We start from the raw sequence: 19,595 nt of genomic DNA on the forward strand, positions 1-19,595 counted from the left end.
GGGGTACTGGCGGATGTTTGCTCCCTGTGTCTCCAACCCAGCCACCAGCGAGACTATAGTGGTATGACTCCCCTATCTATGGCTCCATGGGTGTTCCTTTTTGGCCTCACCATGTCCTGCGTTTTTGTGTGGGGAGCGGGACCAGAGACCCACATGACACCCCGTGTGACATCCCCCAAAGTCAGAGGGACTGCTCCCACTTATAGGACCTGATAGCCCAGGGCACCCACTCTGGTGCAAACCTGCCGTATGGGTGGCAGCAATTGTGATGGCTTTCCTTAGATGGAGGGCTCCCTGCCTGGCTGCCCGGGATAGGGTGGGGGAGGGGGCCCTCGACTCTTGTCTGAAGCCTCACTGGGGTCCAGCCTCCCACACCGCAGTCCAGTGACCCTTTAAAATGCAAACTGGCTCTCGTCACAGACAGCTTCTCCCATGGAGGCTGAACCCCAACACCCAGGCTGGCCTCTGGGCCCCACCTCACCTTGCTGCTCCAGCTCTCTCCCAGCCCTGCTGTTCTGGGAAGCGGCACCCTCACCCCCAGTCACCCCTCATTGTGCCCTTGTCAGACTCAGTTATCAGTTGCTGTGCGGTCGGCCTCCCAGCCAGCAACCAGCATTGCACAAAGACCTGGGGACAGCTGGATAAAGCTCAAGCCAGAGGGCTCAGGCCAGGCCCACGGTGGGGCAGGCCCAGCCGCAAGGCCACAGACAGACCATCAGGAAGGGGCACCCAGGGGCCCGGGCAGGCGCTGGCCATGGCACAGCTCAAGCCTCACCTGCCAGAAGCTCCACACAGGGGCAGACCCGGCCTGGAGTGCAGCTAGGAGCTCTTCCGGAAGCCTCCACCTGGCCAGTGCTGCTCAGATCCCATCCTGGGAGCACAGCTGAAGGCGCCCTGACACAAATCTTTTACTGGGCGCTCAATTAGCGCGTTTGGCACACGGTCAGACCCCCGGGAGAGTGCTCATTACACGACCGCACATCTGGTACCCGCAAGGCCCTGGGGAATTAGCTGAGTGGTGATTTATGGCACCTCTCTTTGTCCTTTCCTGAAGGAGATGAGATTCTTGGGACCCAGGAGAGTGCTTCTGAGGCACCATGTGGCTGTCTCCCTGAAGGCTCTGGTCTCTGCAGTCCCGGCAGTGGGCCGCCACCTCCTGGGAGTCCCTCCTGATTTAGGTACCTGCTGTGTTTCCCCCCTCACCTGGCTCCCATGTCCACAAGGCACAGTGGGGGTGGGGAATTATTTCTAGCAGGGTCCTTCTCAGATGGGGGGGGAGTGATGGCCTCACTTTCTGGGTGTGCAGAAGGTTCGAGAACTCTCGCCCTGCCCAGTGTGGGTGTGGCTGCAGGGGACTGGTTACCACAGGTCTTCTCCCAGAAGCAGGAAAGCCCAACAAAATGGTACCTGCTAAGAAAAGCTCCCAAAGCAGGAAGGGCGGGCAGGCCTAGGGCAGTGTGGGGGTGCAGGCTGGGCACAGCCTTGGGCCTAACCAGATCCACAGAGGATGGTCTCTCCTTGAGCTCCAAGCTGCCTCTGCTGGGAAGTCATTCACTCAGCCTTCCATTCATTCCAACTCTGCCCAGTCTGGGGCCCCTAGGGGGTGGGTGCCTGTCCTGGACGGGAACCCTGCAGGATGCTGGGAGAGGAAGGAGGCGCCTGTGGGATATCCACATAGAGAGCTCGAGGTCCCGGCAACAGAGCTGCGGAGGTGGGGGTGGAGGGGCCTGAGGGAGGAAGACTAGATGTGGGTGCTGCCCCAGGGGTGGGGAGTCTGCCCAGCGCCGTCCCAAGGGCCGCCATCAGGCAGCGGAAAGCTGAGGCTGCTCTGAAGGGCAGCCAGGTGAGCCAAGGAGAGCTCAGGAGGACCCCTCTCAAGGAGCTGGGACACACGCCTGTGGGGCACCTCGCAGCAGCCACGTGGATCTGTCCCCCAAGCAGAGAATGACTCGAAGTCCTGGCGGTCAGCTGGAAAGGGGCAGCCGCACAGGACGCGTGCACCCTGCACACCGCGTGTCCCAGCAGCCAGGGTGTGCGCTTGGCAGAGGCGGAAAGGCATCCTTTCAGCAACCGGATCTCAGCGCCGACCGCTGCGATCCCCTTAGGAGAAGAGAGGTGGCGCCAGCAAAGTGATGGAAAGAACTCAGGCTGGGGAGGCAGGCTGTGTGGTGTAATTCTGTACACTCTCCTGTGGATGTTACATTTATCAAAATAAATAACCTTTAAAGAAATAAAGGAGCTGGAGCAGGGTGGCAGCTGGGGTGCGGGAGAGGGTCTGCAAGGTGGGCAATGCCTGGCCAGTTCAGAGATGCCAGAACGTTCACAGAGGATGGGCTGCAGAGAGGGCACCACCCTCCCTGCCATCCAGGTCCCACCTCCCTGGGCCCTGACTGCCCAGGCTGCTTCCTGCCGGGCGGGGCGGGCAACTGGGGCTGCGAGGCATACCTGCCCACTCCACCGCTCCTTAGCACACCTTTCGGGCCACCCCCCACTTGCCGAGGCCCCGGTCTCCTAAGGCCTTTCGAAGTCTTCCTGGGGAAGATGCTCGGCTCACAGAGTCCCTTTGCCCCCCCCCCCCCCCCCGCACACCCTTGATGACCTTTGACTCAGGGTTCCTGGAGGCCCTGATCCCCTACTCCAACCCTGACACCGGGCTCTGGAAAACCCTCTGAAGCGTGGGATGGGGGTACATGTTCATTTCTTTATTAAGCAGCATTTGTTCAGTTCCTGAGGCACCCCGAGACCTTGAGGTGCCTGCACCCGGATGCTGGCATGCCCGGTCAGAAAATGCATTTAAGAAGTGCTCTGAGCGGAAGAGCAGGGCGGGCGGAGGCTGAGTGTGAGGGTCCAGCCGTGACCCCAGGGGAGGAGGAAGTGAGCCAGGCAAAGATGCCAGGAAGTGGTCAGGGGCCGAAGGCCGGCGCCGCGATTGGGCCAGTGGGAGGGTCAGGGGGTGGTGAGGGATGCGCAGTGACCGCCTCTGCAAGGAGAGGCGCCCAGAGCGACAGCCGTGGGCAGGGGTCCAAGCAGCACTTGCCCCAGACGCCTTTGCTGGGGATGGGGTGGTACTTGCTCCAGCCCCGCCTCCTTCCGTAATTCCAGTCCCAGCTCATCCTCCGCCTCCTCCGCCGCCCCCTAGCGGCAGGCGCCCCCACCCCGCCCCCCACCGGTCTGGGCTCCCGCCCTGGGGGCTCCTCCAGCTTCAGGTCCTGGTGACCTCGCCTCTTCCCTTTCGTCTCTGAGCACCTCGGTCGAGAGCGCGAAGATGACAACTGGGTTACGTCAGCGGCCCACCGACGCCCGTATCTAACATGAATGTGGTTGCCTCCTCCAGCTCCCATAGGCTGAGAACTGCTCACAGGCGCGGGGTGACAGGCAGGGCCCCGCGCAGGGGGCCGCTCCAAGACCCCAGCCCAGAGTGGGCGTGGTCGGGGCGTCACAGGCATATACCTCCACTTCGGTGATAAGGTCTTTGCGAACTCGGTGCGGTTGCGCTTAGAACCCCAACTCCTTCGCCAGGAGCAAGCCCCTGCGACCCGGCCTGTCCCTCTCCCCCCACTCCCCCTTCCCCCGCCAGGCCGGGCTCTGACCTGCCCAGTGTTTGGACGCCTGCCGTCCTGGCCGGCCCTCCCAAAAGACACCGTCCCTGACCCCCCACCCCCGCCCCACGCCCTAAGGGTCAGTGGTCGCCTTCCCCTCCTGTAGGCACTCTTTCCATTTGTTTACTGTTTATTACCCAGCCCCTCCTGCACGTTCATGTGGCTCTCCCAGGGCACGCCTGACACCTAGCTGGCCCCTCGCCGGTGCCCAGTAAACAAATGTGGAATGAATAAAGGTCTCTGCCAACTAGGGCACTCTCCTTTTCTCGACGACGCTATTTGCTACGAAATGCAGCGCCTTCCTTGTTTGCGGGACGTTTTCTCCGAGACCAGGAGGTGGCATTCGCGAACCTCTCCACTGCGCCGAGGTCCATCTGGTGGAACAGCCCAGGGCGCTCCTTCCCCACTGGTGGCCACTGGACCTTCCCTGGAGGAGGGGTGTTCCTTTGATCCTACCAAGAGGGCGGCGCCTGGGGCCCGCAAGAAGAGGGGGTGCCGTGAAAGCCCGGGTAGCAGGCAGAGAGCGCTCAGGCTGCGGAGCGCGCAGAGGTGGTGGGCATGCCTTTATACCGGGACCGGGACGCTGGGTGGGGCTGGCGCCCCAGTGACGCGGCGTCCTGCAGGGTGGGTGAGCTCTCAGGGCTCCGGCTGGAGAACCCTCGGGCCCAGGGCAGGATAGGGGGCCTGGGGAGCGCACCGAGACACCTATAGCCAGAAGGGCGTGGAAAAGAGGCTGCCCTTAACCTGCACTCCTGGCGTCCCCAAATCAGCCGGGGTCCTCCAGAACCGCACCCCCGTCTCCCATCGCGCACCCCTGGCCCGGGTTCCCTGGAAAGCTGTGCACACTGCGGCCAGTAGAGACGGCAGTCCCACTCGCGACCCCAAGCGTTCCGGAGGCAGCCAGGGAGTGCTCAGCGACGCAGACAGGCCTGGGGTTCCTGGGGCGCAGGGAAGCTAGTTGGGGTCTCTTTTCTCAGCGCCGGGGTGTGCGAGGAGCCCAAAGCTAGGCTCCGGGAGCTGGGCGTCTCTCTTGCCTAGAGCCAAGGTGGCGGGGACCCTTCGGAAGGGAGCGCAACCTGTGTCGTCCCTCCCGGGCACGTCCCTGCTGGCCGGCCCGCAGAAAACCATCCGGCCTCCACAGCCCAGGGTGGGCTCGGAAGCGCAGAAGAGGGATAGGGAGCGGGAGCCGCCCTTGACCCGCTTCAGCCCCGCCTCTCCCTCCTCTGGCCCCGCCCCTATGCCCTCAGCAACCCACCTCACCAAGCCCGAGCCTTGGCCACCCATGAGGCCGCCTCCGGCGAGTCCAGGGGACTCCAAAACCTGCGGGGCAGGGTCCTCCCTGCGGCTGGGCTCTGGGGCATACACGCGCTGTTGTTTCCTCCGAGAAAGTAGGGAGCGAGCGAGGCCGGGGAGGGTCTCGGGGTCGGCGGGCCCGGGGCGCGGGAACCCCGCGAGCGGCGCGCTGGGGCCGATTGCCTGCGGGCCAACAACGCCCGAATCCCACGAGTGCAGCTCGTGAGGAGGAAGCAGAGGGAGAGAAAACCCCATGCGCGGGCTGCACCGCACACGAAGCCGGGCCCAGCCTGGTGCAGGCACGCGAGGCAGGGGCGACCACCCCACGCCCGCCTAGGACGCGCGACCAGTGGCTTTCCGAGCCGCCACCTGGCCACCAAGCCCTGCCGCTGACTGCACAAAACGAAAATGGACCCCCGAGGGTCACGGTGCAAGCGGACACTGGGTCCCTGCACAGAACCGCGAGGGCAGCCTTGGTGCACGCCACCTAAACCCCGGAGGCCGGGGTGAAACGGGAAAGTCGTTGCGGACGGATAGTACGAGGGCCGAGAGAGGCTGGCCTGGCACACACCACCCCCTACCCTCTCCACGAAACGGCTGTTCTTTCGCGCGCGCTTTGGGGTCACAGCTACAAACGGGCAGCAATAGTAGTAATATCGGCCACTGATTAATTAATACATACGTGACACCGCCCAGCATTTACTCAGTACCGGCTTTCCGCCGCTGTTCAAAGCCCACGGCGATCTTGAACCCTACAGTAATTCTGCGGGATGGGGGCTTTTTGTACCCAAAAGAGGACACGATGGGCCCCACCTGCCCGTCTAAAGACCAAACTTCTGCCCACTGCGCTTAACACGCGCACCCACGTAGAGGCCTTGGACACGGTGGGCCTCGGGTTTCTGAGCCTACGACGATCCGCGTTCTCCCCGATCCGGCTGTGCTCACAAGAGGGCCCTGGGCTCGGTGGCGGGGCCCGAGTCGAAGCTCGGGGCTTAGGTTGCCTCCTGGGAACCGAGCTGCGACTTCGTGACCGGGAAAGGCCCTCCCGGGAAGCCCGGACCGTCCTAGCGCTCGGACCCGGCAAAGGACAGTCCCGCAAGCTGAGAGGGAACGAGGAACCGGCCGGCAGCGCGCGCGAGTCCGCGGCCTAGCGTGTGGCCCCAGGAAAGGCCTCACCACCACGCCAGCTGTAAAAATCAGAGCAGATTCGCGAGGGCCAACTCTGGCCATTTGGCCCCTGGACTCTGAGGTCCGACTTCCTCCGTCCATTTGCGTCCCTGAGAGTGCTCCCGAAAATGTTTGCGGTCTACCCAACCTGAGTGCGGGGCGGCTGGAGAGCCGCGGGGTGGGGCGTTGGCCGTTCCCCACACGGGCACCGGCGGGTCCCCGCGTCCGCCCGCCCGCCCGCCTGGGGCGCTTCACCAAATGGGGCACGGAGCGTGCCGAGTGTATCCTCAAATCTGCATTCTTTCAGGGGATAATATATGCTCTCGTATTTTTTCCTGATTTCCCATTAAAACCTTTGCCTAACTAAACTCCCATCCAACGGGATTTATTTCGTCCCAGGGGAGATAAATCGGGCAAATTTACAGCCCGGAAGGCACCTGCCGCGCTAATGGGCCCTTCATGGAGTGCACGGCCGGCGGGGGCGCGCGGCGGGCGGGGCGCTGGCCAATGGCCGGGCCGCGGGCGCCGGCAGCCAATCAGCGCGCGCGCCGCGCCGGGGCCCCGCGGTTATCAGCGCGTCCGGCCCGCGCGACACCGCTCCGACCGACCCCGGAGCCGTCGCCCGCGTTCGCCGTCCCGCGCCGCCGCCGCCGGCCCGGCCCAAGCCGCCCCGCGCGCGCCCGCCCTCCGGGGCCGTCGGCGCCCACCCGCGCCCGCTGCAGCGGCGCCCGCCCGGGCCGCGCACGAACTTCCCGGGCCGGATGGGCGCCCGGGCCGGCGGCGGCGGCGCCCATGGACGCTAACCGCCCGGGCGCGTTCGTGCTGAGCAGCGCGCCGCTGGCCGCGCTGCACAACATGGCCGAGATGAAGACGTCGCTGTTCCCGTACGCGCTGCAAGGTCCGGCCGGCTTCAAGGCGCCCGCGCTGGGCGGCCTGGGCGCGCAGCTGCCGCTCGGCACCCCGCACGGCATCAGCGACATTCTGGGGCGGCCCGTGGGCGCGGCGGGGGGCGGCCTCCTGGGCGGCCTGCCACGTCTCAACGGGCTCGCCTCGTCGGCCGGCGTCTACTTCGGGCCCGCGGCCGCCGTGGCGCGCGGCTACCCCAAGCCGCTGGCCGAGCTGCCGGGGCGCCCGCCCATCTTCTGGCCTGGCGTGGTGCAGGGCTCACCCTGGAGGGACCCGCGCCTGGCCGGCCCGGGTGAGTAGCGCGCGCGGGAGTCGTCCCGGGGCGGGGGCGCGGGGCCGTCGGCCGCACTCACCCGCCCTCTTCTGCAGCCCAGGCCGGCGGAGTCCTGGACAAGGACGGCAAGAAGAAGCACTCGCGGCCGACCTTCTCGGGCCAGCAGATCTTCGCCCTGGAGAAGACCTTCGAACAGACCAAATACCTGGCGGGCCCGGAGCGCGCGCGCCTCGCCTACTCCCTGGGCATGACCGAAAGCCAAGTCAAGGTGAGGCGGTGGGCCCGGGCGGCCTTTCGCGGGTCCCGCTGCGCCAGGCAAACCTGCCCGCCCGCGTCCTGCGAACGGTCCGCGAGCGGCCGCGTCCCCACCCGGGGAGTCAGGGCTGCCCTGCGGCTCGGGGTGCGGGGTGAGAACCGAGGAGCTGGTCCAGGGGAGGCGCCGCCTGATGTCACCCTCCACCCCCAGGTGTGGTTCCAGAACCGCCGGACCAAGTGGCGCAAGCGGCACGCGGCGGAGATGGCGTCGGCCAAGAAGAAGCAGGACTCGGACGCCGAGAAGCTGAAGGTGGGCGGCTCCGACGCCGAGGACGATGACGAGTACAACCGGCCCCTGGACCCCAACTCGGACGACGAGAAGATCACGCGGCTGCTCAAGAAGCACAAACCCTCGAACTTGGCGCTGGTCAGCCCGTGCGGCGGCGGCGCGGCGGACGCCTTGTGAGGCCGCGCGCAACGCCGGAGCGACCAGGGTTGGGGCGCGACCGGCGCCCCCCAGCCGGATGTGTATATATATTTTTACAGAATAAGTTATAAAGCGGCCCGGCGTGGGCTCGTCCTGGGCGAATCACTTTGTATCATCAATAAATTATTTAACACGTCCCGTCGGAGCTGCGGCTCCCGGCTGCACCGCGTATTTCTTCCTCTTGGAAAACCCGGGGCGCGGCGCCCTCCCTGTCCCCTCTCCGGGCCCACTTGTCGCCCGCGGGGCCCGCGCCTACGACCCGAGGGGCGCCTGGGTCCTGCGCGAGTCGGGCTCGGCGGCAGGCGCGGTGGAGCCCAGCCCCGGCTGCCAGCGCCTCGGTGAGGACGCTGCCAGGGGACAGCGATGGCCCGGCGCGCGGAAGGGCGGCCTCGGCGCAGGGAGAGCCGCGAGGAGCTGGGACGGAGCGGGGCGCCGGCAGGTGAGACGCGCGTTCGCAGGTCCGTCCTCCCCTCCCCGGGTCTGCGGGGCTCGAGTTGTGCTGGCTCCGAGGGCGGAGGTTTGGGACGGATTTAAACAGTTTAAACACAGTTGGGGGCCTGGAAGGGCAGGTGACCCGCACTCCCCGCTCCCTCCGAGCCTGCGGAGGAGCGTTTTGCTCGGATACTAACGCTTTAGCCGTAGCAGCTGAGTATTTGGAAGTAACGAGCTGACCTCACATCAGGTGAAACAAGTTGGGTTTTCAGTTCGTCTGCGCCATGGTCCTTTGGCTACCATTTTATAGATTTTTCAGCAGTAGAAAGCTGTTTAATTCAAACTGGGACTACGAAGAGAAATCCAAGACTCTGCCCGCGGGGACAGTGCAGTCCCCTCAGCGCGGCCCTGGCGCCCTTTGTGAAGTCAGCGGGACTGGGCCCCAGCCCGGCACAACCCCGGGAAGCCCTCCTCGCTGCCGGCGCCCCGCGGGTTCCAAGGGTTGGTCGTAACCACCACCCTGACTTCGGTCTGGTTAACAAAAGACCATCCTCTGAGCCAGACGCTCTGTGGCCCAGGCTCCGCGTGTTGCATCTTAATGGGCATAAGTGTTGTTTTAATTAAAAAAAATACAAATGATTATATTATTACAAGATTTCTCTTGGCACGTGGTTCTGAAAATGTTAAAGAGAAACATAAAAGGCTGTTTTTTTTGTTTTTCTGCCACATGGCTGTCCCATCAATTTATTAAAAAACAGACATTCCTTCTGAACCACTGGCTGGTTTTCAAAGGAGCAATATTAAAATTTGTTATCTCTGTGAGGGGCTCTTCTCAGCCGAGCTGAGAGCAGAAGGGTGTGCAGCTTTAAAGTTTTGAGGGAAACAGCACATTTACATAATCTCATTTCAAAATGCTGAGGGGTAAATCCCATCACTGCCATCGCAGTAAAACAGCCAAAAGATTATTTTTCTGCTCTCAGCTAATGGCTCAGGCTTGTGATAGAATGAAATTCTGGGATTTGGAATGAGCTTGATCTGAAAGGGGCTACAAAGGGGCAGAGTCCTGCTCCTCAGCCTCTCAAAGGGGATGGGACACAGGAAGCAAGAGAAACAAAGCGAAGCCGACTGTTTTCACCATGATCAATTTTATTGCTTAGGAACTGGAGCGGTCATTTCTAAAGGCCTCCACAGTGACCAACAGCTGGAACTCCGTTAACCAGAATCGGCGTGTGGCCGGTGGGCAGAGCAGAGTGACGGCAGCACTGACCCAGAGCCCGATCGGCTTGTCAAGCGGACACCAAATGACTCGCACTGGTAGTGATCTGTGTAAGAACGAGCATGTACCTGCAGCCTCGCCCCGCCCAGGGATTCTGTAGTGTTCTGAAGCAAATCAATAAAACAGACGCTTGTGTTTCACCCACAGGCTTTGCCGTCACCTCGTAGTGCTGTGCTCAGTGCTTGAAAACGTTTGCAGCCAGGTTATTACACGGGGCGTTTACAGCTGAGCAACCCAGGAAATTTACAGTTGTTCCTCTGAATGTTTTATATACAGCCCATGTTAACAGCGGTTTCTACTGGAAGCAGACTAGGCTACGTGTACTTCTCCCATAGTATTATTGTTTTATGTAGAATACTTGGCACCGTAGAACAGTAACAAAAGACAGACAAAACGGTTTACAAAATTGGTAAAAGGTACACCCAAGCTAGCTATAACTTCACATTGAATTCTTAATATTACACCGGAGGCAGGGGTGTGGCAAGCTGCTAGTGCAGTGGGCGTGCTCCAGTCGGCGTGCCCCAGTCGGCGTGCCCATGATGCCCGGGGGCAGGCCATGTCACCTGTGTCGTGGATCTGCGTGCAACGTCCTGACTCCAATTTTACCTACTGATATGACACTCTTGAGCACTCATACTGGAAAGTAGATTTAGCATAAGTTTTGGTAAGATTTATAAATTATTTTAAAAAGTATATATTTATATATATTTATATATAAAAATGGAAAGCAGCTGCAGTGTGATTCAAAAGCCATGTAACATGGCAGTAGAGTAAATAACACGGAAGGGGGGGCCATCGGGAGTGAGTCGAGGGGCCCCCCCAGCGTCCTACCAGTGACCACACTGCCTGAGTCAGCCCAGAGCCCCCGCCGTCTCCCTGCCCTGGGCACACCTCCAGCTGGCAGAGGGGACGTTTGACACCTGTGGGGAAGCTCTTCCACGCTGACGATGATTAAAATTGAAAACTGTGAATGTAAAATACAGAGTCTCTTTGCTGTCTATTAGAGTTTTGGCAACAGGACTGTGACTTATTAAAAAAAAACCCAATATTTCTACTTAATGTCACATGAACAGACAAGACGGTGAGGTATGTGACGCTCCTCCGGAAGGTCCAGAGGCTGAAGCGAAGTGTGGGGCCGGCCGTCTAGCGGGTGGCGCTCGGCGGGTTTCTCGATGCAGCTGTTGAGTGTGGACTTCAAGAGACGGCCACTTCCATCCGCTGCGCGGCTACAGGCAGGGCTCGCGCGGGGTCCTCTCATGTCGCTGGCACCTCTTCCCTGCCGTGGAATCAGTGGTTTGTTAAAGGGACAAACACACCGGGAAAAGCTCAGGAAAGGTCAACTCGAGGGAAGGAGTCATATTTACCACCACGTCACTGCACGACACAACACTTGGGCACATGTGTGTGACCTTTACCTGCCCCGGGCGCCATACGGAAGGCCAGGAACACGGGCTGCAGCGGGAGAAGAGGGGGCGTCAGAACCAGGCAGGGAGCCACCGACCACGTCAGCAAAGGGCGCGTCCCCTGGGCACTGAGCCTGCGTCATGTGGAATGGCCGGGCTGTGCCACCAGAGGCCCCGGCAAAGTGCCTTTGTGTTTTTAAAGAGATAGTACTTCCAGGCAAAAACTCACGTGAAAACAGACTTAAAGACTGAATACACCCCCGCTAATGGGACAGAGTGCCCATCCTCTGGCCTGTTCCCACCGGCCAGCAGTGTGGGAGCTGGGTCTTAGGATGGTACACCCAGTGGTTGGGCCCATCGGACTTTAAAGCGGGAATCCATACGTCCCCGATTTGGTGGGGGGTCGCCACCTGTCGCCCAGCACAGCCCCTCAGTGAGGATGGCTGGGGACAGAGCCTTGCACAAAGTTAGCCCCATCCCAAGGTGTGGTGTTTCTCCCTGACGCACTGGTCGGGAACACCCATTCACACTGCACTGCTGACAGCGTGCTCGGCATAAGGGCCATGAAATATTTCAAATGCACACTTGAGAAATGGCCTACAGAGAGAATCAGGTGTAGACAGTATTTTTTACAAATAGTAAAATTGTGTACTTTATTCCATTGTGACCAGTCATTTCTGCTTTCTCTACCTACCCATCTACCTCCCGGTATTTTACGAAAATCCAATGAAAACAGACAAGTTGGCCTCTTCTGTGAAGCCAGAATGCGCAGGCAGAGGAGCCAGCCCCGCCCCCGCCTGCCCCCCCCTCCCCCGCCCTGCCCCCGGCCACCTCCAGGTACATCACCTTGTGGTCTCCCATGCAGACATTGGGGCCGATGTGGTCGTAGGTGACAACCTTGTCCTCGCTCTCCGACTGGGAAAAGCAAACAGAAGGAAAGTGTGGGAGGCAGGAATGGTTTCCTCAGGGAGCAGAGAGGTGACAGTGCCTGCGAGTGAGCCACACGCCACCCACCCTAGGATGGAGCGCGCTGGCAGGTGGGCAGAGGTCCTGGCAGCACCTCCGGGCCTGGGCCCCAGGCTCTCCTGGCCCAGAGGGCTCCTGCCTCTGGAAGGGTGGCGACGTGGGCGAGTCAGGGTGACAGCCCCCCGCGCTCTCTTCTGGCAGGCTCCCTGGACTTCTGGGGAGGCAAGGCGCCCCACGCTCATTACAGTGAGTGGAAGCATGAAGTTTCTTTTCACGTTTGCCCCGGAGCTGCAGGTGCATCCAGCCCAGTCCCTCATTTACACTCGTGTGTGACACGGGCTCTATGCACCCACAACTCTGTTCAAACGAGGACAGACACCACTGAAGCCGCAGCGCCAGCGGACTGTGCGCCTGCTGCCTGCGCCTGGCTGACGCCTTTATTGGGGGTGCGATGGTCCACCGCCTGTTCCTGGCAGTCAGTCGGCTCTGATGGGGCTGGAAGTTTACATCCGCAGCTGAAGCGTCTGAGACCATAAAGTTAAAACTGAATTATCTTTAATGCAGTAGGAAGCTTAAGGTCAGATTTACTTTCCAGCGTGGTCGCCTGCCAGGAGGTGTAAAAACATAACCTCTGCACCGCGTGTGTGAGCGCAACGCCGCCTGGAAGTGGGGACATTCATCAAATGCCACGTGGTAATTTACAAAGGCAGCATAAAATTGTGTATTTGCAACTGCATAATCTCGAGACAAACAAATGGCTGCGGGCGCACACCTGGCTGAGCGTTCATCACCGCGCCTCCAGGCAGCACCGCGGGCAGCCACCTCCGTCGCCGTCCTCGGGCGGGGAAGCAGACGGGACATGATGACAAGGAAACCGAGCGTGGCATGATGGATGATGCTGCCAAAGCTGCTTGGCGAATCCGTGGCCTGTAACGCCCGCCTGGCACCTCCCAGGGGAGGGCCTGTGGGGACTTCTGCCCAGGAAGGGACACACGGCTCGGCTCTGTCCTCATCATGTCTGCACTATCAAATCTCGGTTCCCCAAACCGGAGAAAATGTGAATGAATGCAGACGTCTAAAGCACTCTCTCTTACTGAGCTGCCTAGAGCCCTGGATGCGGCGTGGAGACAACGGGGGCTGGCCAGCCTTCTCACGGGGGGTAAGGCCCAGGGTCTGCACAGGACCCTTCGGTGCAGCCCAGAGGGCTGTGAGGGGAGCGACTGGAGCCTAAAGCAGACTCAGCTGAGGTCTGAGGATGGCCTGGGCTGGGGGGTCACCAGGGCCTCCCACCTCCTCCGTCCTGCCGCCCACATCTCACGCAGAGGCCATCTGCTGCTTCATTTGAACCAGTGCGTTTCATTACTATGTTTCCTCATTATCATATTAGTGGGGTTGATAAAACCAATTCAGATATTGGTTCTTTTGAAAACACTCTTTCTGTGTTAAAATGTGGGACTTGAAAAACCCTGGAAATTCAAGAGGCTACAGGAAACCTGAAAATTTCCCGACATTGGAACACTCTGCCCATTCCTTTGCGAGTCACAGAGCCCAGATGTGAACCTGGCTGTTTGCAGCTTAAGAAAGTAGCCAGATACCACACTGTGCAGCTCAAGGACAGAATGACCCACCGATGTGTGAAGCCCATGACCGTTCAGACACGTTCTAAGTTCACACAGACACTGGCTCGTCCGCAGCCCCTTTAAGCCTGAGCCCCAAAGTGAGGGCTCATCCTGGGGTCAACAGAGACATGGATGCCAGCCCAGCGGCCTCCCCAACTGGCCCTGGCACTCTGGGTCTCCCCTGCTCGGCCGGTGCCAGGCGGCCTGCCACTTACCCTCAGAATCAGCTCCTTGGCGGACGGGGACATGAGGACGCGGTCACACCAGGCCGGGCAGCGGGTGTTCATGTACTGCTTCCCCTGGCTCGAGTCCTCGCTATACGGGTAGCTGGGGAGACAGGACCCAGGCCGGTCATCGCTGCCCGGTGCCCACCTCCCCCTGACCCTCCTCCACATCCCAAGGGGAGGGCTGTGTGGGTTCCTTTCCTGCCCATTAGGACGGCCAGTGCTGTCCTGGGAAAGAAAACTCATACAGAAGTTTCTAGAATGTAAAGGCAAACTCATAATTATTTTAAAAGAATAGGATCATCTATTAAAGTTTGGTTTTATTTTTGGACACAGACTAAAATACAATGAAAACCTGCACAGGAAAAAAACAGTGTCCGGACCTCACCTGCCCCCGTGACGCAGCCGTGCCCAGCTCAGTGGGGTCTCCTTCCCCATCTGCACCCCAGGGAGTCAACCTGGGACTTTGTTGAGGGGCTGCACCCCAGACGGCTCATGTGCCTCCCAGAGGGAGCCCGGGGACAGCTGGGGCCTAACCTGGCCACATACCCTCGTCCCCGTAAGCTGCTCCCACCTCAGTTCTCATCTCAGGACGTGTCCAGAAGCCCACGCCATGGCCTGAGGTCATCGTGGTGGCAGAGTGTGAGACCATCCCTGCCCTGGCCACAGGCCCACCTCTTCCAGCCCACTGACCTGCTAGGCCACAGGAAGAGGCCTGGGGGCTTCCTGAGCAATGGAGCCACCAGCCAAGAGCTGATCGGCAAGTGACTCAAACGTGGGTGAGAGCAGGTGGGGGTGCCACCAGCCCCAGGCCTGCTCTGTGACCACCAGTGGAGCATATCAGCATGGTCCCACGGACCTGCTGGCTATGCCTCAGTACCGGCACTTGTGCACAGTGTCTTGTGGCCACCTGTCCGAGGACCCTCATGCTCGTCCCCCTGCAGGCAGCTTCCTCCTGTTTCTGGAACTCACCAGACAGCCCTGCCTCTGGGCTCTGCATTGCCCAGCGGGCCTGCCCATCATCCATGTAAAACTGCTGATCCCGCCAGTGGTCCGTCTGATAGCGCTTGTACTGAAGTCACAGTAAATGAACTTAACCTAGAATGACCCGGCTTTGGGGAGAACCTAAGCTGTGCTCAGTGTGTCCCCAACGTGGTGTGTCCCCACATGTCACAGTGTGGTAGTGTGGTGTGTCCCCAGTGTGGTGTGTCCCCACATGTCACAGTGTGGTAGTGTGGTGTGTCCCCAGTGTGGTGTGTCCCCACGTCACAGTGTGGTGTGTCCCCACATGTCACTGAGTGGTGTGTCCCCAGGGTGGTGTGTCTCCTTACTTGTGGTGCATCTCGTACAACCTTCGATTGTCTAAAATTTCTTCTTGTAAAAGTCTAATGTGTTTTGTAGGTTAATTCCATATGGTCTTGCTGTGAATGGCGCCTGACTCTCTATGAAGTTTTCCTGCTTTAGCTGCAAGACAAGGATGCCATTGGCTCTCGGGGCTGTTGCTGTCGTGGGCGCCTGGTCACCTTGTCGCTCTGCTCTGTGGCCTGAGACCCAGTCTGTCCTCGTGCCCCAACCACCTAACACGTGGTCTGGATTCGTACTTCTCGTTTCTGCGGAATCAGCAGGCCCAGCCTTTCCCGTTCTGCAGCGTGTCCCACGCACGTTCACCAGAACCCTGAGGTGACCCCAGCCCCACGCAGGGAGCTGCTGTTTTACTTGATTAAAGACCCAAAGCAGCAAATGTGGTTAAAATCCAGAGCTACATGTTCCCACTTCTAGTACCTACTTTTAAAGGACAGAATACCAGCTGCCCCACACAAACTTCTTCTCGGGAAAAGTGGCGGCCAGCACCTGGCCTGTCCCCAGACATTTAAATGACAGGCGTCTCAGTGGAGCTCACCTGGGACGGTGAAGGACACTCGCCTGGCGGGAATCGGCCCTGCCTGCCGCAAATCGTCCAATCTGCGGCCCAGGGGAGATGCTGCGGAGGGGTAGTGGGTTCCCTGCAGCGGGACCCACACAGTCTGTTTCCAAAGGACAACATGCTGAGTCACTCTGGAGCAACACTGCCCAGCTGAGGTCAAAGTTCAGGGGTGAGGGCTGCCAGCAAGGCTGAGGCCACAGCTCAGAATGTCCTGAGGCTGAGCCCACTGCCAGCTGGTCTCTGAAGGTTGTGTGGGAGTGGGAGGGTCTTTGCTGAGAAGCGGCCGAGGGTCAAGTTTACCCAGGAGGAAATCTGCAGCCAACCCAGGATGCCCTGGTGACAAGCGAGTCTGCGGCCCGCAGCCCGGCAGGCCAGCGCTGACTAGCGGCCTCTGTGAGTCAGGTGCTTCCTGCCCACTCCAGAGCATTCCATCACGACCCTGTGAGGTGGCATGCCACCAAGTGGCTCCCTGGCCCCAGCTGTGCTGTCTGAGCGGCTTCAGACAAGGGGCAGGTGTGCAGCCACACAGGAGGCCCAGCTGGAAAGGACAACTCGGAGATGCAGCCTGGACAGAGACAGGGTTGACTCCATCTGCCTCAGAAACCATTTCTCCTCTGTTGTACCGATGACATTGCTTCTGCTACAGAAAACTCTCCTCCCAGAAAGTGCCTGCTGTCTGGGGTCTCATGTGGGGCTGCACCACGACGCCCACCCATCGCCAAAGGGGCTGTGCCCACGGGCAGAGGTTCAGTGTAAATCCTGGGTCTCGGTCTGAACAGCACACAAAAGGTGATGTTTAAATAAGTCTGTAGGTGATGTCCCCACATGTACCGCGGAGCCACCAGAGCATCGGGCCTGCCTCTGCTCTGTCCACAGCCAGGACCTGACCAGTCCTCACCGCTGGGACAGTGGCTCTGGTGATAAGGAACAGAAGAGCCTGGAGCAGTGGCCACGCCCTCACCCCCACAGCCTGGGGGTCCCTGGCCACGCCCAGGGTCCCAGGGCCAAGTCTGGATGGACCAGCGGGGCCCAGGTGAGTCTGGGGCCGGGTCCCTCAGGGAATGACACTGATTAATATGGTGCTTGCTGTGCATGCAGACTTATCTGAAAGCAAACCCTGCACAGGGTGGGGATGCAGGACAAGCCGCCCTCCGGTGCCCGTGTGGTGAGGGAGTAACCGCCTTAAGGGGGGGCATGTGATAAAGCTAACAATCGCCCACCTGTCCTGGAGGCCACGCCCCTTTCCTCCCGTCCCCACTCCGGGCTCCTACCTCAGGATGTGGGCAGGAGACTGGCCCTGCAGACAAGCTCAAGTCTCCATCTGAGCAGCCTGGGCCGGCGGGTGGTGTCACCAAGGCACACTGACAACACAAAGCCCTGCTGTGCTCTGGGCTCGCTGGTCTCAGGAGGAAACTCAGGGGGGGCGGGGCGGGGGCCTTCCTGAACCAGCCACACCAGGAACAGCTCCACATCTGTTGAAAGTGCAGACGGAGAAGTGGGGGTGCTGCCTGCACCCCTCAGGGCAGGTGAGAGGACAGGACCCTAAGTTCTCTCCTGGTAAGGGAGCTACTGTCTCCAGATGCCAGCCCTGTGTAGTGATGGCAGACACGGTGACCCCCGCGTCGAGGCCGACTTACTGAGCTACAGAGAAAAATGGTATGGGCACGTGCACATGGTGGAAGGTGTGTCACCTGAGATTGTCCCCAGGTTCACATGAGCCCTGAGGACTCAGTATACAATGGGGGTCTCAAAGACTTGGTTTCAAAAACTGTAAATTAAATTCCTAGGAAAGAAACAACTAAAATCAAAGAAATAACTGAGCAGGAACTGAGGTCATAGTGGAACTAGGAAGTGCAACAATGCAGCAGCAGAAAGCACCCTCCGCTGTGGAGGCGCGTGCCGGGCGGAGGGCCTGCAGGTTTTCTGGTCCCTGAGCATCACGGGAGCCGGCTCCAACCAGGGCTCAGGCACAGCCGGACAGACAGCTGTCCCCGCTCCCTCCCTGAGCACCTGGCCTGGCAAACAGCGGGCAGCTCATCATTCCTGCATGAATTCTACAGTTTTGCAAATGTTATGACAGATGCGGAACTTCAAGTCATGGTCCACAAAGACATTTGAGAAGAGCCTCCTAATCTGAATTTAAAAATACCCGCATCCAGTGTAGACACAGCGTCCTCCGGCCAGACTGCTGTGGGTCGTCCTGTGTTGTGTACGTTCATCTTTGTCAAAAGCTGGGACTTGATCCTCCCTGTAACACATCTGTTCAGTAAGAACAGCTCTCCCATGACAGTGACTCTTCCCTGGACTGTGTGGCGGTGACCCACCCCATCGGACTTACTCAGAAAGCATTCAACACTTGGAGAAGTTCTCATAGGTGCGTCCAGGTCTTGACACGTTTCTGTCCTTCTGGTCAACCTCAAGTTAAAGTACGATCCACACCAGGGAGAGGCCACAGCACCATGGACGTGTGCCCACCGTCCCCTTGCGTGACGCCGCACCAAGGAAACCCCGGTCCACAGCCAGCAGCCCAGGTCCTTCCACTGCTGCCAGGAGGGTCAAGGGTCGTGACTCCACCCACCAGTCTCGCCCTCAGTGACCGACCAACACAACCAAGCAGCCTCCTTCGTGCACACTGACGCACGTTTGTTCATGGACCATGTGAAGCAGCTGGTCACTGCCACTCACCGTGCTGTGACAGAAGCAAAGACCCATCCTGCCATTGGGCCATTTTGGTTGTTTCCAGCTTAGGGCTAGTTTTTGGTGTGGTGTGGTCTTGCCCAAGTCCATGACACCCGTTCAGGGGTCCAGAAGGTAAACACTATGCTCATAATCACACTCAGATGCTCTGGGAGATCGTCACAGTGTTGAGGTGGCACTGATGGGTGTGGCCTCAGCAGGAACCAGTGGCTTTGGTGGTCGTCTGTCCTTCCGTGTCGCCCGTGCTCAGACAGAGGTGCTCTCCTTCAGAGGGCGTGGGCGCAGCAGCACTAACCACCATTGACTTCCGAGCCTGGCAGACATGGTACTTGGGACGCGGTGGGGAACATTCTGCCAGACAGCGAGCGGTGTGGCCGTGCCGCGCGTGGCGGAGCCCCTGCCCTTTCAGCTTGTTTCCACAGAACACCGTTTTCACTAGAAAGGCAGGCACACATGGCCGCTCAGACTCGGATGTGTGACAGGCGTTTCCTCAAGAAGGGACGAGGAACCTGCCTCTCCAGGGAAACAAGCAACAGCATTTGTTGCCAATGACCAAGTTCAAGCTTTCAGGAAAAACGAGAATTCTGGAGAACTTGTATCCCCCACGAGCCTGATGACCTCCCACCATAAAGAGTCCGTCCTCTGCTGAGCTCAGGTCCTGAGGGAGGAGCCACTGACACTGCGAGGGACGTGAGCCAACCCTGGAGCATCTGCACAACTCGGAATCAGGGTTTCTGCAGAGCTGTGTGATGGCACCAGTCATGCACATGGGCAAACGACCCTCCCAAGGGACAGAACGCCCAGGCACTGGCACGGTCTCAGATCCTATGGCAGCTGAATTCTCAGGAGACGTCCTTCCCCAAGGCGCACCCACGTGGTCTGACAAGGCTGCTGGAGCCCCCTTTCCAGGCCAGACATGAAGCAGATACGAGATTGCAGCCGCCGTCCATTAAGCCGAAATTTAAGAAAGTTCTTTTAAAAGTGAAACCATGCCACTCTTCTCGCAAATTATTTTTGATTGGGCAACAGTTATTTTTTCCATAAAAGTGTTATTTATGTTAACATGTAATGGT

At 59.8% G+C, this 19,595-nt stretch overlaps 2 protein-coding genes across 3 annotated transcripts in view; one reads left to right on the forward strand and one right to left on the reverse strand.

Moving 5' to 3' along the window:
- Positions 1-6,702: 6,702 nt before the first annotated feature.
- NKX6-2 (NK6 homeobox 2) lies at positions 6,703-8,117 on the forward strand. The gene is made up of 3 exons (XM_019728306.2): positions 6,703-7,257; positions 7,335-7,507; positions 7,706-8,117. Exons 1-3 carry the CDS (start codon positions 6,852-6,854, stop codon positions 7,958-7,960), a joined length of 834 nt encoding a protein of 277 aa, XP_019583865.2. The 5' UTR covers positions 6,703-6,851; the 3' UTR covers positions 7,961-8,117.
- A 1,422-nt stretch (positions 8,118-9,539) lies between these two features.
- The window catches only part of INPP5A (inositol polyphosphate-5-phosphatase A), a 168,719-nt gene continuing 158,663 nt past the window's right edge, over positions 9,540-19,595 (reverse strand). The window contains exons 13-16 of one of the 2 annotated variants that reach the window (XM_019728303.2): positions 13,893-14,004; positions 11,939-12,007; positions 11,105-11,141; positions 9,540-10,965 (exon numbers count right to left, since the gene is read on the reverse strand). In XM_019728303.2, coding sequence (XP_019583862.1) covers positions 10,916-10,965; positions 11,105-11,141; positions 11,939-12,007; positions 13,893-14,004 — 268 coding nt within the window. In that variant the 3' untranslated portion in view covers positions 9,540-10,915. Of the gene's footprint in view, positions 10,966-11,053; positions 11,142-11,938; positions 12,008-13,892; positions 14,005-19,595 lie in introns of both variants that reach the window. The other variant, XM_019728304.2, reaches the window with a different exon arrangement.

This window comes from Rhinolophus sinicus, linkage group LG07, assembly GCF_036562045.2.
Source record: "Rhinolophus sinicus isolate RSC01 linkage group LG07, ASM3656204v1, whole genome shotgun sequence".
In the NCBI taxonomy this organism is placed as follows: Eukaryota; Metazoa; Chordata; class Mammalia; order Chiroptera; family Rhinolophidae; genus Rhinolophus; species Rhinolophus sinicus.